This window comes from Aquila chrysaetos, chromosome Z (genome assembly GCF_900496995.4).
Source record: "Aquila chrysaetos chrysaetos chromosome Z, bAquChr1.4, whole genome shotgun sequence".
Classification (NCBI taxonomy): Eukaryota; Metazoa; Chordata; class Aves; order Accipitriformes; family Accipitridae; genus Aquila; species Aquila chrysaetos.
Genome location: NC_044030.1, coordinates 85968932 through 85987710, shown reverse-complemented (window position 1 = coordinate 85987710; position 18779 = coordinate 85968932). Strand labels below are relative to the sequence as shown.

At 42.0% G+C, this 18779-nt stretch overlaps 1 protein-coding gene across 4 annotated transcripts in view; it reads right to left on the bottom strand.

Annotated features, from left to right (window-relative positions):
• The window catches only part of DCC (DCC netrin 1 receptor), a 573034-nt gene that overhangs the window by 303709 nt on the left and 250546 nt on the right, over positions 1–18779 (bottom strand). For all 4 annotated transcript variants that reach the window (XM_030005494.1, XM_041121032.1, XM_030005495.1 and 1 more), the window contains exon 3: positions 251–535. In XM_030005494.1, coding sequence (XP_029861354.1) covers positions 251–535 — 285 coding nt within the window. The remainder of the gene's footprint in view (positions 1–250; positions 536–18779) is intronic.

The window sequence follows — 18779 nt, the reverse complement described above, 5'->3', positions numbered from 1 at the left end:
ATTTGGTACTCGAAGTTAGGCAGCGTGAATACTTTCCTACAGTGTCAACTCCTCACCTTCGCATCCAACTGCTTCTAAAGGTCTCCAGGCTCTTCCATGTGAAGAACTTGGAAGCTTGTAGAAGTAACTGGAAAGAAAGTGGGATAAATCAGCCTAGCTGCCCCAGGAGAAGTGACCACTCTTTCAGAGAACCAAAGGACACGACCAAACAAGAGAAAAAGGCGGTGTAGAAGAAGGGTCCAGTTCTTACCTGCCAAAACTCGGACTTCTGCATCATTTCCAGTTCTTGAACTGGCTGGGTTTTTCGCCAGGCATCTGTAGATCCCACTGTCCCCGTGCTGAACCCTGCTGATCTGTAAAGCTCCAGAGGGCAGGACGGCCACCCGCGTGTCGGCCGGGCTCGGGAACACGTCCTCCTGGTTTCGCTGCCAGTGCACCACGGGCATGGGCTCCCCAACAACTTCACACTTCAGCAGAATCGTGTCTCCTGCAAAAGCCGTGACAGATTCTGTCTGGGAAAGAAACCTCAGTGGTCCTGCAAACACAAGCAAAAAAAGCAATTATATAGCTGCTGAAAAATAGAAGTCACATGCTGTTTCCATGCTGATTTGGATTTTTGTTAACAATCCAGACTTAAAAAAAAAAGTTTACATGATATTCTGCAAACTGCTTGGAGATTGCTATAATGGCCGGGTGACTAACACTTTCCTTTGTAAATTACACTCATTAACAGCAAAGAAAAGATGTGTTATCAACATAAAGAGTAACAAATTGCACCTGTTACTTACAAACCCACTCAGGAACAAATTTAAAGTATAGATATGCTATCACGCAATCCAAACTGCTCAGAACAGGGTGGCATTCAAAGGAAAGCACAACTAAACCTACGTAAGGTTAAGAAAATGTTACAGTTGCATCTTACTGTATTTCTTCTTCCATCCAAATAAAAGGAAAAATACTCTGAAAAACCTCTGCTAAATAAGTTACTTGGGTCAATAATCAAAATACTTCAAACAGGGAATGGCCTGTGTCTGTTTTTCCATGAAATGTTTTTGACTCACGAGGGCAGGGGAGCAGAGCTGGAAGCTTTAATTGCACAACCCCCAGATGCCCCAGCCACACTCGGTGCAAAATCGTGAGGACCACATCCTTCACAAGAAAAACCCAGCAAGAACAGAACACCATCTGCAAGATTCCAAGTGCAAGATGTCATCAAGATCATGGACTTTATTACCTGGAAGCATCGTTGTTTTGCAGAGCATAGATGAACTTGCAAAGAAGGAAAAGAAAAGAAAAAAAAAAATCAGCCCTCTTTCCAGCCAAGTACAAGAAGGACAAATCAAGAAGATAAGCTGAAGCAACTGCTTGGATTAGGGATGTGCTAGAGATGGTGCGGACATATTCTGGGGACACGCTCTGGCTCTAGTCCTGGCCAGTCCCTAGAAATGACCCCACCAGCCCCCAGCCCGGCTGGGCACGCTCGCCTGCCTGCAGGGACTACCTGAAGCCATACCGGTAAACACGATCACTCAGACACGTGCAAACATGTGCCAAGTGTTGGACAGAGTGAAAAACTTAAAAGACAACACTAAGAGCCACCAAAAAGTACATAGGAAACAAGTATCTTTTAGATTATGTCAGCCAGCGTACAGTGAAGGCTTTCAAAAAGGAGCTGTCAGTAGAGACTATTCTTTGCTTCGTCAGCTTCTTAATAAAGACCTCAATTTTTCAGGCATTAAAATGCCACCCAGATATTCAGCAAATCAGTGTACTGGGGAACGACTGTGTACCAGAAAAGGCATTTGAGTGGGAGGCCCGCATTCGTTCCCCGGTTCAAACACCTATTTTCGGGTGTGATTTTGGCCCCTCACCTCTTGTCTCGGTTCTCCTCAAACACGTTGCTCCTGTCTCACAGAGCATCCGCAAGGACGAGATCTCGCGACCGGGGTGAAGCGCTGCCATGAGCTGAAGCGGGGAAATTCTTTAGCAAGACTGAAACTGGCTCAGTGAAGGCTTCTTAATGGCATTTCCACACGTGAAAAAGAGCCTACATGAATCTAGTGTTGTGTGGGCAGTGGTATTTCCTAATTGCCAGGTTTACAAGCTATCCCTATGAACAAAGGGAGCGAGGAGAAGGCAGTCGCTCCCAACGCCACCCACGCAAGCCCTGCCACCCGCTGCGCCCTCGCACACCTCCCCGTTACAGCAAGGATGCTACTTTCCAGCAGAGCTATTGGCACAGACGCACAAGTAACAGCTTTTCACCCCCAGCAAAGCTGGTGCAAGCTAGAAGAACAGAAGCGTTCAACGCTTTAATTAAAAAAAAAAAAAAATTGAATATAAACACAGTGTGAACAGTGATGGAAAGCTGTTGAAAACTGCAGATTTTTCCAGGAGGAAACACAGATAAATCTAACAATTTACTGTAAAAACGAGGACTAAAACAATTGCCATAGAAGGACTTTTTTTTTTTTTTTCCCCATGGCAGCACCATACCTTCCATGCCCACATGCACAGGCAAGTTCACACTTTGCCCTGCCTCTGCACCGTCTCCCTTTCTGCACGTACCCCAACTCTTTTTCTTTTAAAGTTTAAAAAAACATAATAAAAGTCTATGCATAACAGATGGGGACATTGCAAAAAACCTTTTGCTGTGTCCCAATGAAAAGACACTAACCACCTTTTTCCACAGTTATGTTCAAAACTCATTCATCTCTCTGCAGGACCATAACATATGAGATCTTAAAACTATCACTGGGTCTTTACAGCTCTCCTGGCTTACGCTGATTTATTTTAAAGACAGTTTGTGAAGCTACACAGATGTTTGGGTTGTTGGGAGCTGGCTCAAGGGAACGGACCAGCAAATACATTCCGAGAAAGTCACTTTCCGAGACAGACTCTGGAATTAAACATTGCAGATCCTCAGTGATGCTTCGCATGGTAGCCAAAGGGTCACAGATGCACCTCCCTGCGTTATACTCAAACCTACTTAGGAAACTTAATTGAAAGCAGTACCCAACTCTGATTTACCATGCAGTCTGCTTGGCAGCCTATCAGGATCCCCATCTTTCCTTACAGAAGACCCAATTATTAAGCAATTAAAGTTCACTTAATAAAAAGGCTTATCATTTGGGGGACAGACCTCAGGGTCTGGAACATGTTTAGCTATTAAATATTCAGCAATTTAGTAGCACTCAGTACAATCCCCCAGAGAAGAACTGCTTTAAATGCTTTGTTTGTTTCAAATTAAAGTCTGCAAGGTTACTTAACATCAAGACAAGACCTTTTTTTTCACTTTCAATTCACATAATAGCTGAAGGGCGAGAAACCAAGGTAATGAAAAAGAGTGATTTCCTTCTGCTTGCTTCAGAAAATAGGAAAGAGAAGCATGGGTGAGTGAATCTGGAAATGTAAATATTTTAGAAACTGCTGTCTAATTCTCTCTTCCACAGGCTGGTTTCCAAAAAGGTGCTACACTTCAGTTACTCCATACTCTTTTTTTGTTTGCTAGCTCCAGTCTACAATTCTGAAAATATTTGCGCCGAGTTATGTGCAGCATTAGTATCAGAACAAGACCTACACCAAATAATCCAAGTACAGATGTGGTGTTCAGGTTCGTTCACAGAAACAGGAGCTAAATAAACTGCTCCCCTTCTTGTTGCAAACCCCACCTTAAGCTGGACACTCAGATTTCTGATTAAGAAACTAATGGGGTGGAGGGGCATGGGAGGGGTGGAAATCAAGTTACCAACATGCATTCAGCAATATTGTCTGCCAGGGAATTCCTGCGGTGTGGTACCAGGCAGCCACTCCTAGTACTGGCTGTCAGCCTAATGAGAAGGATTTGAAGGGAAGGATTTAAATATTACAATAAAATGAACATTAGTAAGATATTTTATGCCTTTGCATTTTTTTTTAATATATGAAATTTGGGCAGTTAAGGTTTATATAGATGGAAGTTAAACCAATTTGCCACAAAGGGCACCCTCAGCGCAAAGTGGAGGAGAGGAAGGTGCCTTACTGACTGAGAAGCCGAGGATGGAAACCTGCCTGGTGTTCCAAGAGCAGATGAGGCCAGAATATGACACATCAAGTAATCATAGACCTATTTACTATTACCTATTTCCAACAAAAGAAAAGTTCAACTGCTCCTCAAACTTGTGCCTGATATTGGAAATACGTCATCCTGCTATAGGAGCCGAATATTTCAAATACCACTTACCAACCACCAGCTAAGACTACACTCAAAGTGTGCCAGAGGAAATACAAAATCTTAGCAAAGAGACACTAATTTGCTCTACAGTCCCAGTTTCCAGCTGCTCTCTTTGCTTCAGCCATTTGCATGGTATTCAGGAGGCCATGGATGATCTCTTCTTATTAGCGCTCGATTTTCATCAAATTCACATGCCCAAGCTAAAAATATATAAGCAGCATTAATGCATGAGCATTTGTTCGTTATGCCTAAATTAGGCCACCCACCTCCCAAGGCTGCCTATGTATGGGATTAACCAATTAAGAGCTCATGACCACTACAAAGAGGGCAGAATCTACTTTTTTTTTTTTTTTTTTAAATACAAACCACACTCAGGATTCTGACTATGCAGAACATATTTATAATCCTGTGAAACTTCACCCTTGAACACAAAGTACTGCAATTCTGACTGCAATGCACAGACACGGTCCCCACTGGTAGATCACATCACATACAAATACACCGTGAAACAGGGAAGACACAGGTCTCTGATGCTTGTGATGTATGATGTGAACATACAATTGCCTTGATTTCTCCTGACTCTGGAGATTCGCATAAGCAAACTTCACTAGGAAGTTAACATGGCTGCTTGAAACAACATAAATTGTGGGTAATGACAATACAGTCAACATCACATATCAACTGTATCCTAAACTGTTCCATCAAAAAATGAAATACTGAAAAGTAACTGAGAATTTCAGAGAAAGAAAGAAACACAGCATCCTTAGAAATAAACCTATACAACTCTAATTTGTTATCTTCATTTTCCCTGGGTCTCGGGTGTTACTTCTGCAGCAGTCCAGTCGTAACCCACCATCACAGCCCTGTGGAGATACTGAAATACAGCTGTCTGTGTCACTGAGCATCCAGCAGCTGCAGCCAAAGGGAGAACAGACACAATTTAAAGACTGGAAGTTTGATTTAAGAAGTCAGACTTCAACAAGGATGACAACTCTGGTCTATAGCCCTGTCTGCAGGAGATAAGGATCGACGTGGGCTTGGCATTAAAATTGTGTATTGAGATGCAAATAATTACTTATGAGGCACAGTGGCAGGCAGGTCCAAATAGCTCCAGATTAACCCAAGTACAGCTAGTTACATAATAATTAATTGAAATAATTGTGTACATAAGAGTGTGTATATATATATAGATTAAAAAAAAATCTGAGTGCATCACAGGTCTTTAATTTGTATTCTTATGTAAGCAAGAGATAATATCATTTCAATTTCATAGATGAGGAACTGAGTCTCTAAGATACAGGTTAAAATATTGAAAGGCAGCAAAGCCACAGAAACTGGCATCCCACTAGCTTATAAAATGTGGCAGCTTCTAACTGGGAAGAGTTCCTCGGGCTTTTTAGGCACTTCTGAAGATGCTACAGTGACTGACTTACTTGCTCAAGGTCACCGGAGAAATCCAAGGTAAGCAGGAGTTCGAACCAGGCTTTCCCAAGCCCTCCTGTAAATATATCAGTGTTTCTTTCTTTCCTATAAAACTGAGTGGGAGTTTCTTTTGGGGTACCCACAAACCGAAACAAACTGAAATACAGTTCAGGGACAGCCTAGGAGGGAGAGAAAGGTTGGGTTCATGCTGAGTTCTCAGTTTTTCAGCAGAAAGGAGAAAAATCCCTGTAAGGGAATGAGCTTAAAGTAAAATTCAAGCCTGTGGGCTCAGCTGAACAGGGGTTGAAAATGTACTGCCTGCAAAAAAAACCTTAGGGACCACCATCACCAGATACCCTAAAAATAAAACTACAAGGGATGAGTTTAAACAGACACTATTATGTTTAATATTCATTGAACAAGTGTCAAAAAAATACCTACTTCACATGCTTTTCTGCTGTCCTTTTAGCATGTGTCTCATTGCTTTTGGATTGAGGAGTGACTCATCCTGCTTTGTGCCAGGGGAGCAAAAGCAGCTTAGATGTTTTCAGCCAGATTCATCCCAAACTCCAAGCCAAACAAAGCATTTGGCCTCATTTCAGGAGAACCAAACCGCGATAGCTTTTTTAGCCTACACATTTAAGGGCAAGACAATTATTTCTGCAACTTGTATCTAGCATTCAATTACCGTACTGGAAAACACATCTTGACATTCTTGCTGTGACATCCTCTAGTCCTTAGATAGCCCTCAGAGCTCCACTGTGAAGACTCAAAGCGGCAGTCCCTGCACTTCTCTCTGCAGCCCTTTTGGGAGGAGGATAATTTAGTTGACCTCAAATAGTAGCACAGCTCTGGAGGGAATCTCTGTACTGGGTCAACTTATAACAAAGTCAAAGAAACAAGGCACAGATTTTATAGTTGACTGTAAATGCAATAGTGTGTGCGTGTGTGTATATATAAATAGATATTTAGGGGAGAGTTTAGGCTCCGACACTTAAGCTGTGTTGCAACCCTGATGGTACTTAGTCACGGAAGTGCCGCAGCTCCCCAGGCATCCTCACCTTTTGAGGAGGTTTTAATCCTGAGAGTTTACTGTTAGATCAGGCTCCTCATATAATGCCAGGAGAGCCACCATGTTTCCTCTTAAACCACAAGGAGATAAAGGTCAGAAGCCACCTATTCCTCCATCAGCCTTACCCTCGTGAGGACACGTTCACACAAGTGCTGTTGAACTCACTGTAGATGAGATAGAAACCATAACTCATGAACAGACAATTCAGAACATCCCACGTAGGAAAAAAAATTTCTCCTTTTCTAGTACAGGGGCACATCGAGGTCTCCTCCAGCACAGCAATTTTCTCTCCCAGCATGTACAGTCCATTACAAATATCATAGCACCGATTCTTGGCAGCAATCTAATTCCACCAAGAAAGGCTAGCTGAAGGAAGATGAAGCCAGGATCTGCCCTTTGATGCCTCTTACCTATCACAGGAAATAAATGAACTTATTATTCTGAAAAAGACTTTTCCCTAACCTGTGTTACTGATGTCAGCTCAGATTATCAAAACTGCAAGAATTTTAAAATCTAATTTACTTGTCACCTTTTATGCAGCTCGCTTGCTGGCTTCGCTCAGCATAACGCATGGAAACAATCTATTTTTTCCATCCACATATTTATGCTGTAGGGGGATTTTCATCAAGGATTCAATGCCTTCATGGTCAGTTCTACTTAGTCTTCGCAGATCTATCTTTCTGATTCAAAGCACTAGCACAAAGCTGTTGTGCCTGAATGTCCCACACATACAGGATAGTTTCAGAAGAACAAAAATTTCAATTTTAACTGAACCATTCAAGTACAGCCCTCAAGATTGCTTTTCTCTTCGTTCTACAGGTTTGTCAGCATTTCAGAGTTCGTGAGAGCCAAATTCATCATTCTTCAAGATCACGGCTTGAAACCACAACCTTCTTATAGCCACGGGCAAAACACCAGTCTCCAGAGCTCCCTGCCTATAGCCCTCTACGGCTGTTCAGTCAGCGGGTTGGATCTAGTTCCTCCCTCACAATTTTTACAAGATACAGCCACAGCTTTCAGCTTAAGACTATTTGCTGATTTCTCAAAGAGAAGGTGGCGGGGGGCGGGGGGGGGGGGGGGAATAAATCACAATCACAGAATGGTTTGGGTTGGAAGGGACCATTAAAGGTCACCTAGTCCAAATCCCTGCCATGCGCAGGGACATCTTCCACTAGATCAGGTTGCTCAGAGCCCCGTCCAACCTGACCTGGAACGTTCCCAGGGATGGGGCATCCACCACCTCTCTGGGCAACCTGCGTCAGTGCCTCACCACCCTCATCGTAAGACATTTCTTCCTTCTATCTGGTCTGAAAGCACAGTAGATATTAAAAGCAACAACTGCACTAATATTTATTAACAAGCCTACGTGATATACTGAATCTCTGGCAGTGTAACTCCCTGTCATTCACAGTAGTACAATACACCTGCGTCGGGAAAAGAAATACTACCCTAAATTTTTATCACCCACCAACAAGCCCACCTACTGCTTTGCCCCTGTTAATACACAAATCAGGGGGTGTAAATCTCTTCATCTTCCTGTCGGTGGTTCTTGCCAGCACTCGTGGCTTGCAGCCAGCAAGCAGAACAGGCTTCCCGCCAGTCGCCAATGAAATCATCAAATCTGCTCCTCAAACAGAAAATAAGCAAGAAGAAAATAGGCCTTTTTTACTGCGGAAGAATCTAAAAAGGGCCATATTTCAAAATCTCTAATTAAAACAATAAAAAACGCAGGCGCTCTCATTTGTGTGCCACGCACTGGGAGTTCGCTGGTGCTAGCATCGTTTAGTCCATTATATTTAAAGCCTTGCACTTGGAGCAGTGACTTTGCTTTCATAAAGCACTGCAGAAGGAGTATAAAGATGCCCTAAGCGGACCAGCAATCTCTTGATCTAACAGTCTACAAATGTAACATGATATTTTTGTGACTTGCCTCATTTAAAGTACTTCAGAACCACCTTGAAAGGACCTTCAGACTAATTAGGTGTAACTCCAGCCACACCTCCCAATAAACGAACATAGTCTTCAAGCAGGACAGAGGCATCCCCAGCTCCAGAGAAAGAAAGAAAGAACAAGCCACGCAGCCACCCCTGCCTTCAACGAGCAGGGATTGCTCTATTTGGGCTACCACCGACAGCACCGAGCTGAGCGGTACCACGGGACAACAGCAGCCGGAGCTGAAACCCTGCTGAACCGGCACCGAACGCACAGGCGAGCCATGAGACAAGTGAAGCTTCACAACGGTCCTAGTTAGTAAGGGTTGGCGTGGTCTGTAAGACTACCACAAACCTCTCTATCATGCAAACCCCATGCACTGCGGCTTCTGAACCCAGCTGTCTGCTTTAAACCTCATCTTTCAGAAATCTGAAATGCCTAACATGACGTGAACTGTGGTTTATTCTCCAATGATAGCAGTAGATGTTTCTGATGTGACAGACCAGTTCTGACATATCGAAGGTCAATCTGTTCAGAGAAAGGAAGAAGGAAAAGTAGAACTCTGCTACCTTGAATAACAGATTCTGCCTATACAGCAGAGAAAACGTTTACGTACGTTCCCTTCCCCTCCCCTAACCCAGTTCATGGACTATCCTACAGCACTTTGAAGACCCAGAACGTATATAAATTACCACAGCAAAAGGCTGCTTGCTTCTCTGCTCCCTCCTCTACTGACTAGCCATAGAAGATCAAATCAAGTTCAAGAGGACCTCAGTCCTCTAGTTTAAGGCACTTAATGGCACAGGCTCATGATATCTATTTAAAGAAAAGATCAATTCAAAACTCTCAATTACCACCCATCTTCAGCAGACACTCATCTCAGCTGTGCTGAAGACCAGACTTTCTCAAGGACTGGGACAGACCACGGAGCAAACGCTTGTGAGAAGAAAGATTCATCAGAGATTTCAGAAGCTTCAGATGCAAGTACAAGGGCAAATTTATTTTAACTCATCGACTGCAAGCATAGGGCGTCTCACACACACAGGGTGTGACGTATGGGTGTGCAAGGTATATGTGGCTCTTTCTTAAATGCCTGAATGCAATGAAAGAGCCCAGACAGCCCAAGCACCAGAGCTGCTTGGGAGAAGGTACAGAAGATTGTGCGAGGTAGTGACAAATGAAGATGAGGAACACTGAAATAGAAGATGCAAATGCAGCACCTGAGAAGTTCTGGCTACTCTCCATTTTACCCTGTTCCAGCTGTTTGAGGCTTTTTGGGTTTTTTTTCAGTAGGCATCCATTTTCGCAGCTCTTGCCTGGTGAAAATCTTTGAAAGCCACTTATTCTGCCAAAGCCAACTGCAGTTCCTCAGGGGCAGCACATGCCACTAGTGATTAAAGGGACACTACAGGTCACGGAACTTTGGACAAACTTCCAAGAGTATGAATATCAAGCCTTTGACTCCACAAGCACAGGCTGGGAATATCTTACATCATTAGTAACGATGAGACCAACGGGATGTTTAGACATTGTACGCAAACCCACGGGATGTGAAGCAGCTCAATCCTTGATAGGTTTAACTATGCCAAAGGAGGCCTTCATTCTCTCAAGAATATATAACATAGTTCAAAATACAAGGACGAAAAAAAAAAAACCTAAAAGTTTATCTTTTCTCTTGACCATTATCTGACATGCTGCATGAAAACACGCTTTAGTTCTGCCTTGTCTCATTCCAGACAGAGAAGGTTCAAAACATATCCACCAACTTACTTATCGAACCCACTTCCCGGTGGATTTGTCACAGCGCTATCCGAGTGCCACAACTGTGACTATATTCATCCCTGAAAGGTGGGAATTCCCCTCAGCCCATGGTCAAGGCGGCCGACCACGGTCCTGCGGTGACTGGCAGTGCATCTGGAGACAGCGCACTTCAGCCATGCACCCACGGGACAGCTCTTTGCCTCAAACACCTAACTCCTCTCTTCTTACATCCTCTTCACACGACGGTAAGCGTCGCACAATATTTTACCTGACAGCAAAAAAAAAAAAAAAAAAAAAAGAGAAACTGTAGAGAGAACAAATTAATTGGAAAAGCAATTCTGACAGAGTACACATGATACTATGGTGCCCATCCAAAAACTCAAAGTCATGCAGCAAGCCACGTGTCAGAAATAATATAAGACTTAAATGAGACATTAAATGGGATGTTAAATGATTTTTCTCAGTTGGCTAGCACTTTTGAACTTTGTTTCATATTTTTAAGATCTTTCATTTCAGCTATATTCTTTCCCTTACAGCATAAACCCTGTGTTTTCTGCTAAGGATAAGGATCACAAAGCTAAGGGTTAAGGACAAAATACCCCCACCCACCCTAAGTTCTTAGAATTGTGCCCAAAATACAAGAATTGGCTTAATTTTTTTTTTTTTATTTATATTGGCTAGAAGTTTTTTTTTCATTTGTCTTCAAGGACAAATTGCAACAGCCTATAATCCATATGAGGGAAAACATCACATGCTACACAGCTGAACACGTAAGAAAAAGGTTATAATTGTTTTACCATTATAGGCAGCAATATTTTTCTAGAACAATCAATTCCTCATAAGCCCATAGCATTTATTTATTTATGGGAGATCTATTTAAATGTGCTTTTCCACACATTAGGATTCAGCCTCCACCTTCTTTTCCTAATCATTAAAACTAGCAAAATTACTATTGCCCCCACCCCCAAGAAATCAGTGGCTTCCTCAGGAAAGCAACTAAAACCAGATAGTAATTTGGGTCTGACAGATTTACTAATGTATCTGTAGGCCACTAAAGCATTTGAATCATGTGACGTATCTTTTTATGAGACAAATTTGGTAAAAGCATGTCGAAGTCCAATCCTGAAATACAGCGCAATAAATGAATTAACTGAGCACAGCGTACTCTCTATAGCCATTAAACTGGAAGAAATGCAGGCAGAGGCAAATACCAACTTGAGAAATGTAGACCCAATTGGCATTTTATTGAACATTAGCAGGCAACCCTAAATCACCAGCTATCGTTGTGTATAAGTAACCATTTAGCAGCAGTGGTATTTGTGGTACAGCAATTCCCGGGGCCCCAGCGGGTGTTACGGCTGTCGTTCCCGTTACGACACACAAACACGCACGCAGGATCGGTTCAATGCAGCGTATTGCACGAGGCGTTGCATGTGGAAGTGGAAAGAATAAGCGAAGTGCAAGGAAAGGGAGGCAAGAACTGCTGGCTAACACAGTGCCATGCCATCAAAATAGTCCTGATCAAACACCAGAACCAGGCTGGAGAGAGAAAATAGCCAGAATCTGAACCTCCTCAGATATGGACATTATTTGCTCAACTTTTCCCCATTTTATTCTACAATTTATGCATAAAGCATATGTCAAGCTGCCAGTTCAGGTCATATCTGAGCCCAGCTCTGTGTCCTACTTTGCAGAACATCAGCCACCAGGTCTAGACAACGGTAGCTTCTATAGCTCAAACTTCAGCCCTTTGGGAAGCCAGGGCAGAGGAGAACTCATCCTCTGCAGCGACCTGCCGCTCTCTGTCAGCTGCGGGGTGGTACAAAACAGCCTCTTCAACCTCCTCCCATCCTTCCCGGGCTGTAAGAGCTCTCCTTGCCCCGTCTATGGAAAGACAAACTCATCTGCTTAAGTTGGCTTGTTTAATCACGCATCAGCAGAAAGGCAAATGACTCACAAAACCAGGTACAGCTGCAACACTGCACAGAAACTGGTCCTTACTGTTTTCCAGCTCACATCTGCCAAAGCAGGTCCGTCTAATATGGACAAAACAGAAGCAGCAAGTCAAACCCCTGCAGATTCATTGCCCTGAAGACAAGCAACAGACATTTTAGCCATAGGCTGGAAAAAAATGTGGAAACCGAGTAGGAGGAAAAAGTAGTATTAAAATTATACCAGAAGAAACCATCTATCATCAATTCATAAACTGCAGAATAATCTGGTCCCCAATGCATTCCCTGGTTTTCATGCACACTTTATCTTCCATTGGCAGATGTCCTCGAACATGGCATCTTCTCCCTCCTCCTTCCACAGGGACCACGTAAAGACCAACAAGGTTACCTCAGGCTTTACCTCATATGCCATTTGAGTTCACAAAACCATTTAGCAAACAGGAGTGACCAACATACCCGTTTCCAACTGCGACGCGCTGCCACAGAGAGGGCGAGGCAGAGGAAAAGAGAAGTGGGATCCAGCCAGAAAATGGTAGATGCTGCATACCGTCCTGGCCTTGGTCTAGCAATCTCTGTCTCGGGAGATCAAACACTGTCCTGGCACCTAGGAAAAGCTACTGGCTACTCCTGAAAGTCTTGTATGCAAGGAGTCAAATCCTGCTTTATTTATGTATGCATTCTCAATGACTTAAGTGCTACTGACTTTAATGGGACACTCCTTTCTATCACAGGCCATTCTCTTGCCCATAGCACCAACAAACCTCTGTTGATAAAATAGTCTGTTCTGACAGGGCTTAGCTCTTCTCTGAAAGAAAAAGATAACTCTGATAACAGTAATAACATCACTGGAAACCAAAGTCCATTAAAATGCAGCAACCTGCTAGCTCTGTTCTGGTTGAATACTACAGCATTGTCATGCTTTACCACAAATCTACGATAAATCACCAGTAGCCTTCAGCACCAATAAGTAACTTGAATATTTTATAGTGTAGCATCTCCAACTTCAAGTTTGCTTTTTATCAGCAGCACAGGACAGGTTACATCAAACCAAACTGCCCCAGTGAATGGTGCAGTGTTACGTTTTCTGCAGTTATCCTCATTTCCCCTCCTTTATGACCATATGGAGAATACTATATGCTCCGTGTTTGTACTTCCCTGCTCCATATGTCAAGGTTAGACAAGGATATATTGTGGTGGTACTAGAGGTACTTAGTGCAAAATAAAGTTGCCCCCAAGTGCAACTCAGGTGGCCTTGTCAATTCAGAGGAGAAAATCATGTAACATGTGAAAAGCAGTCTTTTTCCTTCCCTCCCCCAGTGGGAATTTCAGCATTTCAGAAGGAGCTGTTCAAAATCAGCCTCCTAACATCAAAAAGGATGTTAAGTGCAAATAAATCAAATCAGAAAGAGAAAACAGGATGAGAGCAGTTAAAAGGCATGGTGGCATCTTTTTAGCTTTTGCAGGTAATATACAGTGCATTTACACAAGCCTATTTATCCACTGATCTCAAAATAATTTATAAAGTGTTAATTGACTCATGAAGCTTTGCAATTTTCCCCTGGGAAAAAAAGTAAAAACATCATTTATATTACATGAGAGCTGCTTGGGAATTTTTCAGCATGATGGTTTCTCATCATGATTTTTCACTTGGTCAGTGGTGATTCTGCAGAGGACAGACCTGGATGGCACTGAGCTCCCATCAACTCTCCTCCCTCAACGGCTCACAGGCAGCTCTGGAGCTGTGAGGGTGATGATACCTGAGCCCTGCCATGCAATTTGTTCCAAGACAGACACCCTCTGCGTCCCCCAGGATCCCCGTATCACAACATCACAAGTCTACGAGCACTTCATGTTCATGGGCAACAGGGAGGTGGACTGCCGGCACAGACCAGGCTGTTTTGTGGGCTGATGTGTTGCAGCGCTCATGATAATTGAGCTTCTCTTTTTGGTTTGGGAGGTGACTTCAGGAAGGTCACTTCTCTGTGCTTTGATTCTCGCCCTCTGCACAACTGGGAGCAAGGACAGGAACCTGGCTGATAAACCATTGTGCCATCTCCTGATGAAAGGCACTACCTAAGATTCAGGGGATCTTACCTCTATGCTGAAACCAAAGCAAGAAGAAAAAAAGATTTTTCCATTTAAGACGCTTAACTCACAGGGTAGCTACCTCCCAGTCACTGCTGGACAATGGTGCCTATTGTGCGACAATTTATTTGCAATTAAAAGCCAGAAACACACCAATACAGTCATGCTGTTTACTGGCACCTGCCAGAACACAGAAATCTCCATGTTCCAGAAAAGCCGTAGCGATGGGCACAGGGAAGAGGGAAGTTTGCTTCCAATTTGCTCTTGGCAGGAATCCCACCCTGGCCGACAGCGAGAGCCGACTCACCGACCAGAGCGAACAGCGTGCGCTCGCTGGAGCCCCCATATCCAGCCCGTGCAGAGGAGCAGGCTCTCAAAGACATGTCAAATCTGGTTTTGCCAACGGAAGAGGTTCAGAATATTGCCCCCAAATCGACCGCTTTACTGCTTTACCTGCCCTGTGTCTAGTAATCAGCCTCAGATGCACATCTGCGCTCTCCATGTTTTCTCTTCTTGGTTGAAGCGACTGAAATGGAACCAAGCACTTTGTAAACTTGTTTTAAAAGCCTCCCTTACTCCAGAATATAGATCCCTGTTAGAAATGAGCACGGCTGCTTCTCCCGTCTGAAACAAGATTTTTTTTTTTTTTTTTTTTTTTTTTTTTTTTTTTTTTACATTTTCCAAATTCACCTACAGTCATTTCAAAACCGAAGAGCTTATGGGACATAAATAAATTCTGCTGGCCCACTCCAGCGGAGTGACCTTCACCCTCTGTAAGCAACTTGGAAATTCATTACACAAAATTTCTTACTTTTTACTGACAAATAGTACAATTTTCCAGGATTTTCCAGCGTGCATGACCACATTATTAGGAGACAAAGAAATAAATTTTTCAGTACTACCAAGGAAATCCAAAGCAAAACGCACACACCTATATCCCCCCATTTGAATTTACCTTTATCATCTGCAGAAAACTAATTTTGCTCAACATTTTCAATCACATTTTGCAGTAGACTGCCTTGATATTCATCTTAAAAACCCAGACAGGATATGCAAAAGCAGCATTCTGTGACTCTGGACCACATGATTGATAAACATAATTGTATAACCCAACTTCCAAAAGTATCTTTTTAAAATTGGAAATCCTCTTTTACTATGAATATGCAACATAGCCACAGGTTTGAGATAAGAAAGAAAAGAAGTATGATTATGTTGTTCTAATGCCCGTTCAAATATATGTGTTATTGCTAGGTCTGGCAGATAGAGGTTCCTAGTTCAGAAAATATGTGCTTATAACTACTGAAAAAAAGACCTGCAAGACCTTGCTCCATAACTTCAGCTATCCATAACCCAGATTAAAGACCTGTTATCCACGCACCTCTCCCTTTCTGTCTTGCCTTCCCAACTCCTTCCCCATCACTAACCCCAAAGTCACATGCATAGACCCTCTTGCCTTTACCACAGCAGATGTCCTTCTTGCAACTCCCTTATCTTCAAAACATCCTCCCGACTGCTTCCTTCTGGCATTCTCACAGTTGTGCTTTTGAACCCATTCTTCTACCTGGAAAAATGCTGTTTCATCTTGTGAACTAAACCTCTAGCTTTCAAGTTATAAATCATTACATAGAGGGAAAAAAAAAATAGAAATAAAAATGACAGTGTTCCTAAAACTACCGACTCCATTAAAAAATTTATTAATATACCCACACTAGTGTTGTGCTACACAAAAATGACCCTTTGGTAGCCCACAGCACAAGCTCTCTACCACAAGTCCTTATAAAGCTGTCTCACCTCATCAGGAAACACTAAAAGGAAGAGAACTGAAAGCCCACAAAGTTATTACCATAGTTAACAGAAAAGGAGAAGCAAGGTACAAAAGCAGGAACATAAAATACCTCCATCTCCCTGACGTAAAGGGCCAGAATCCCCTAGAAGATGATAAAAAAAAGAACACTTTAAGATGGTGGCTCTGACAAGAGCTCTCACATTAAGGCATTAGAATTGCATTCCCTGCTCCCTGCGAGTCAAGAACCACAGGCCACAGCTTGCAATGTTAAAGACTGATTTACTTCAACAACTTTTTTTACTTTATCTTTGGAAATTATGAAGTTGCACACAGGCAAGGGTGAGACTGCCATAAGCAAAGTCTCCCAGAGTTACAACAAAATACCTGTTCTTTCACATACCGTTGCACTTCCAACTTTGCTCGCCAAGCAACAGTGCTCCTGTTAGTTTCCCCTTGGTCTAACCTTCACAAAGTGGAAATCTCTACTTGTACATCACCATTTGTCTCTAAAGCCAAATAAAAAGTCATAGGAGTTTCACGATCTTTATAGTCACTACTGTTCTGTCAAATTAGGTTTAAATCAGCCAAAACATTCAAAAGTTACCAGGAAGAAGGAAAAACAAATCTGGAGTGTCTTTTCCTTAGGAAAAGAAAAAAAATGAATACATGCTATTCAGCATCTACCAAGATAGCAGATCCTCACCTTAAAAATCACTTCCCTATACCTTTCTGTATTTCACCAGACTCTAACAGCTTAACAGATCACAACACTTTGCAACTGAACTTCAGAAGACTCAGCTAATTCTTCCCTGAAAGAAAAAACTAAAATATTACAGTTTTCTTTATTTCCTTCCAATGTATATTTACTATATCTCACAATATATTAAATTATGTAGTCATTTATCCAAGGATTTAGTTATTTACAGTCAATGTTTAGTTTATTAACTATAAGAAAATTATTATTTTCTTATTGGTACTCATGTGGCTCATTAGAGCTCCAATCACTTTTCTTTATCTCAGAACCGGTAACCTTTTCGATGACTTTGGTAGTAAAATTTTTTACTCTGCTTCCAAGGCAAGACTTGCCTACCCCCAAAAAGCTGTACGCATAGCACCTTCAACACCCATGAAGGGTCCACAGCACTCAGCATCCCCTATAGCAGGTGTTTCCACAGGGAACAAGGGCATCGAGGCAGACAGGCCACTAAATTACCAGAGAGCAGGTTACAGAAGGAGCTTGCAAACAAATTGCCTCTCATCATGCCTAGTGATTGCTCAGGACATCAACCATGCTTCATATTTGTGGCTCCTTAAGACTACAATGTTTGATTTTAATTATATAATATATCACAGAAGTGTCTAGCAAGAACAGTCTAATTCCATCCAGCTTATATCTTCTTAATGCCTCCAACCATATCATCACCAGGATGTTCACTGCATTATGGGTTTAAATATTTTAAGAGACAGCAAATCATGTACCAAAGTCTTTGCAGGAGTATATGTTAAGATTATGATATCTATTATTTCGAAAACAAATACAGAAAACTGCAGAGTAATTTTGTTAGTATAGTTATCATTCCAATATTTTGTAAGAAAAGTCACTAAAACCAGTTTTACAACTCCATCTGTATCAATAACACATCTGTACATCATACAGCTTCATATTATCACCAGAACTTAACAGTGAAGTTTGGTTTATTTGTTTTGCCCAAGCACTGTTTATGTCCCTATAGCTATTTACAGCAGAACATGGATATCCCCCCCACTACCCCCTTTCTCACAAGACACTATTTAAATTAGCAGTCCTCAGGAAGAAAACACAGAGAATATATTATTCAAATTCTGAAGTGGTTCATATTCTGAGTTTTTAATAAGAGAACAATGCTGCAACTACTCACAGGGAATAGTTTCCAATGTCCTTACACATCCTGAATATAATTTAATCCTTTATGTAGTCTCACTGAAGTCACTGCTGTGAGGATTAATACTTTACAGAAATAAAGGTGGCAGAATATCTAGAGAAACATAGTAAATGCTAGCTTTATTGTTCTGGAGACAATTTATTTTCTGTAAACCAATAAAAACTACCCTCAGCGGTGGAAGTTCAGCATGAGGTGTTCGAACAGACAAGATCCGTACATTTGTTATAAAGTAGTGCAAGTTATTTCATTCCTCATTGACTACTTGTTGAATAAGGATGCATTTACCTTATGTCCCAGGGGCATTTTTAGCAACTGCTGATCAAGGGAGGATTAGGGACTGCCTGTGAAAACATGAGACCTGTATTTTCACTAGCTTGCCTCCACCTGTGACATTCCCAGAAAGCCTGGGAGAATTATTCCTTGGGCTTCACAATGCTACCAGAATTACTGAAAACTAGTGCCAAGACTAGTTTTACATAATCACTTTTTTATCCCTTGGCATTATATTTAACTCAGCTTATTCTTAAAAAAAAAAAAAAAAAAAAAAAAAAAAAAAAAAAAAAAAAAAAAAAAAAAAAAAAAAAAAGAAACCAAACAGCTCATTAACATTAATGACTCTTCCAAGCTAATTAAG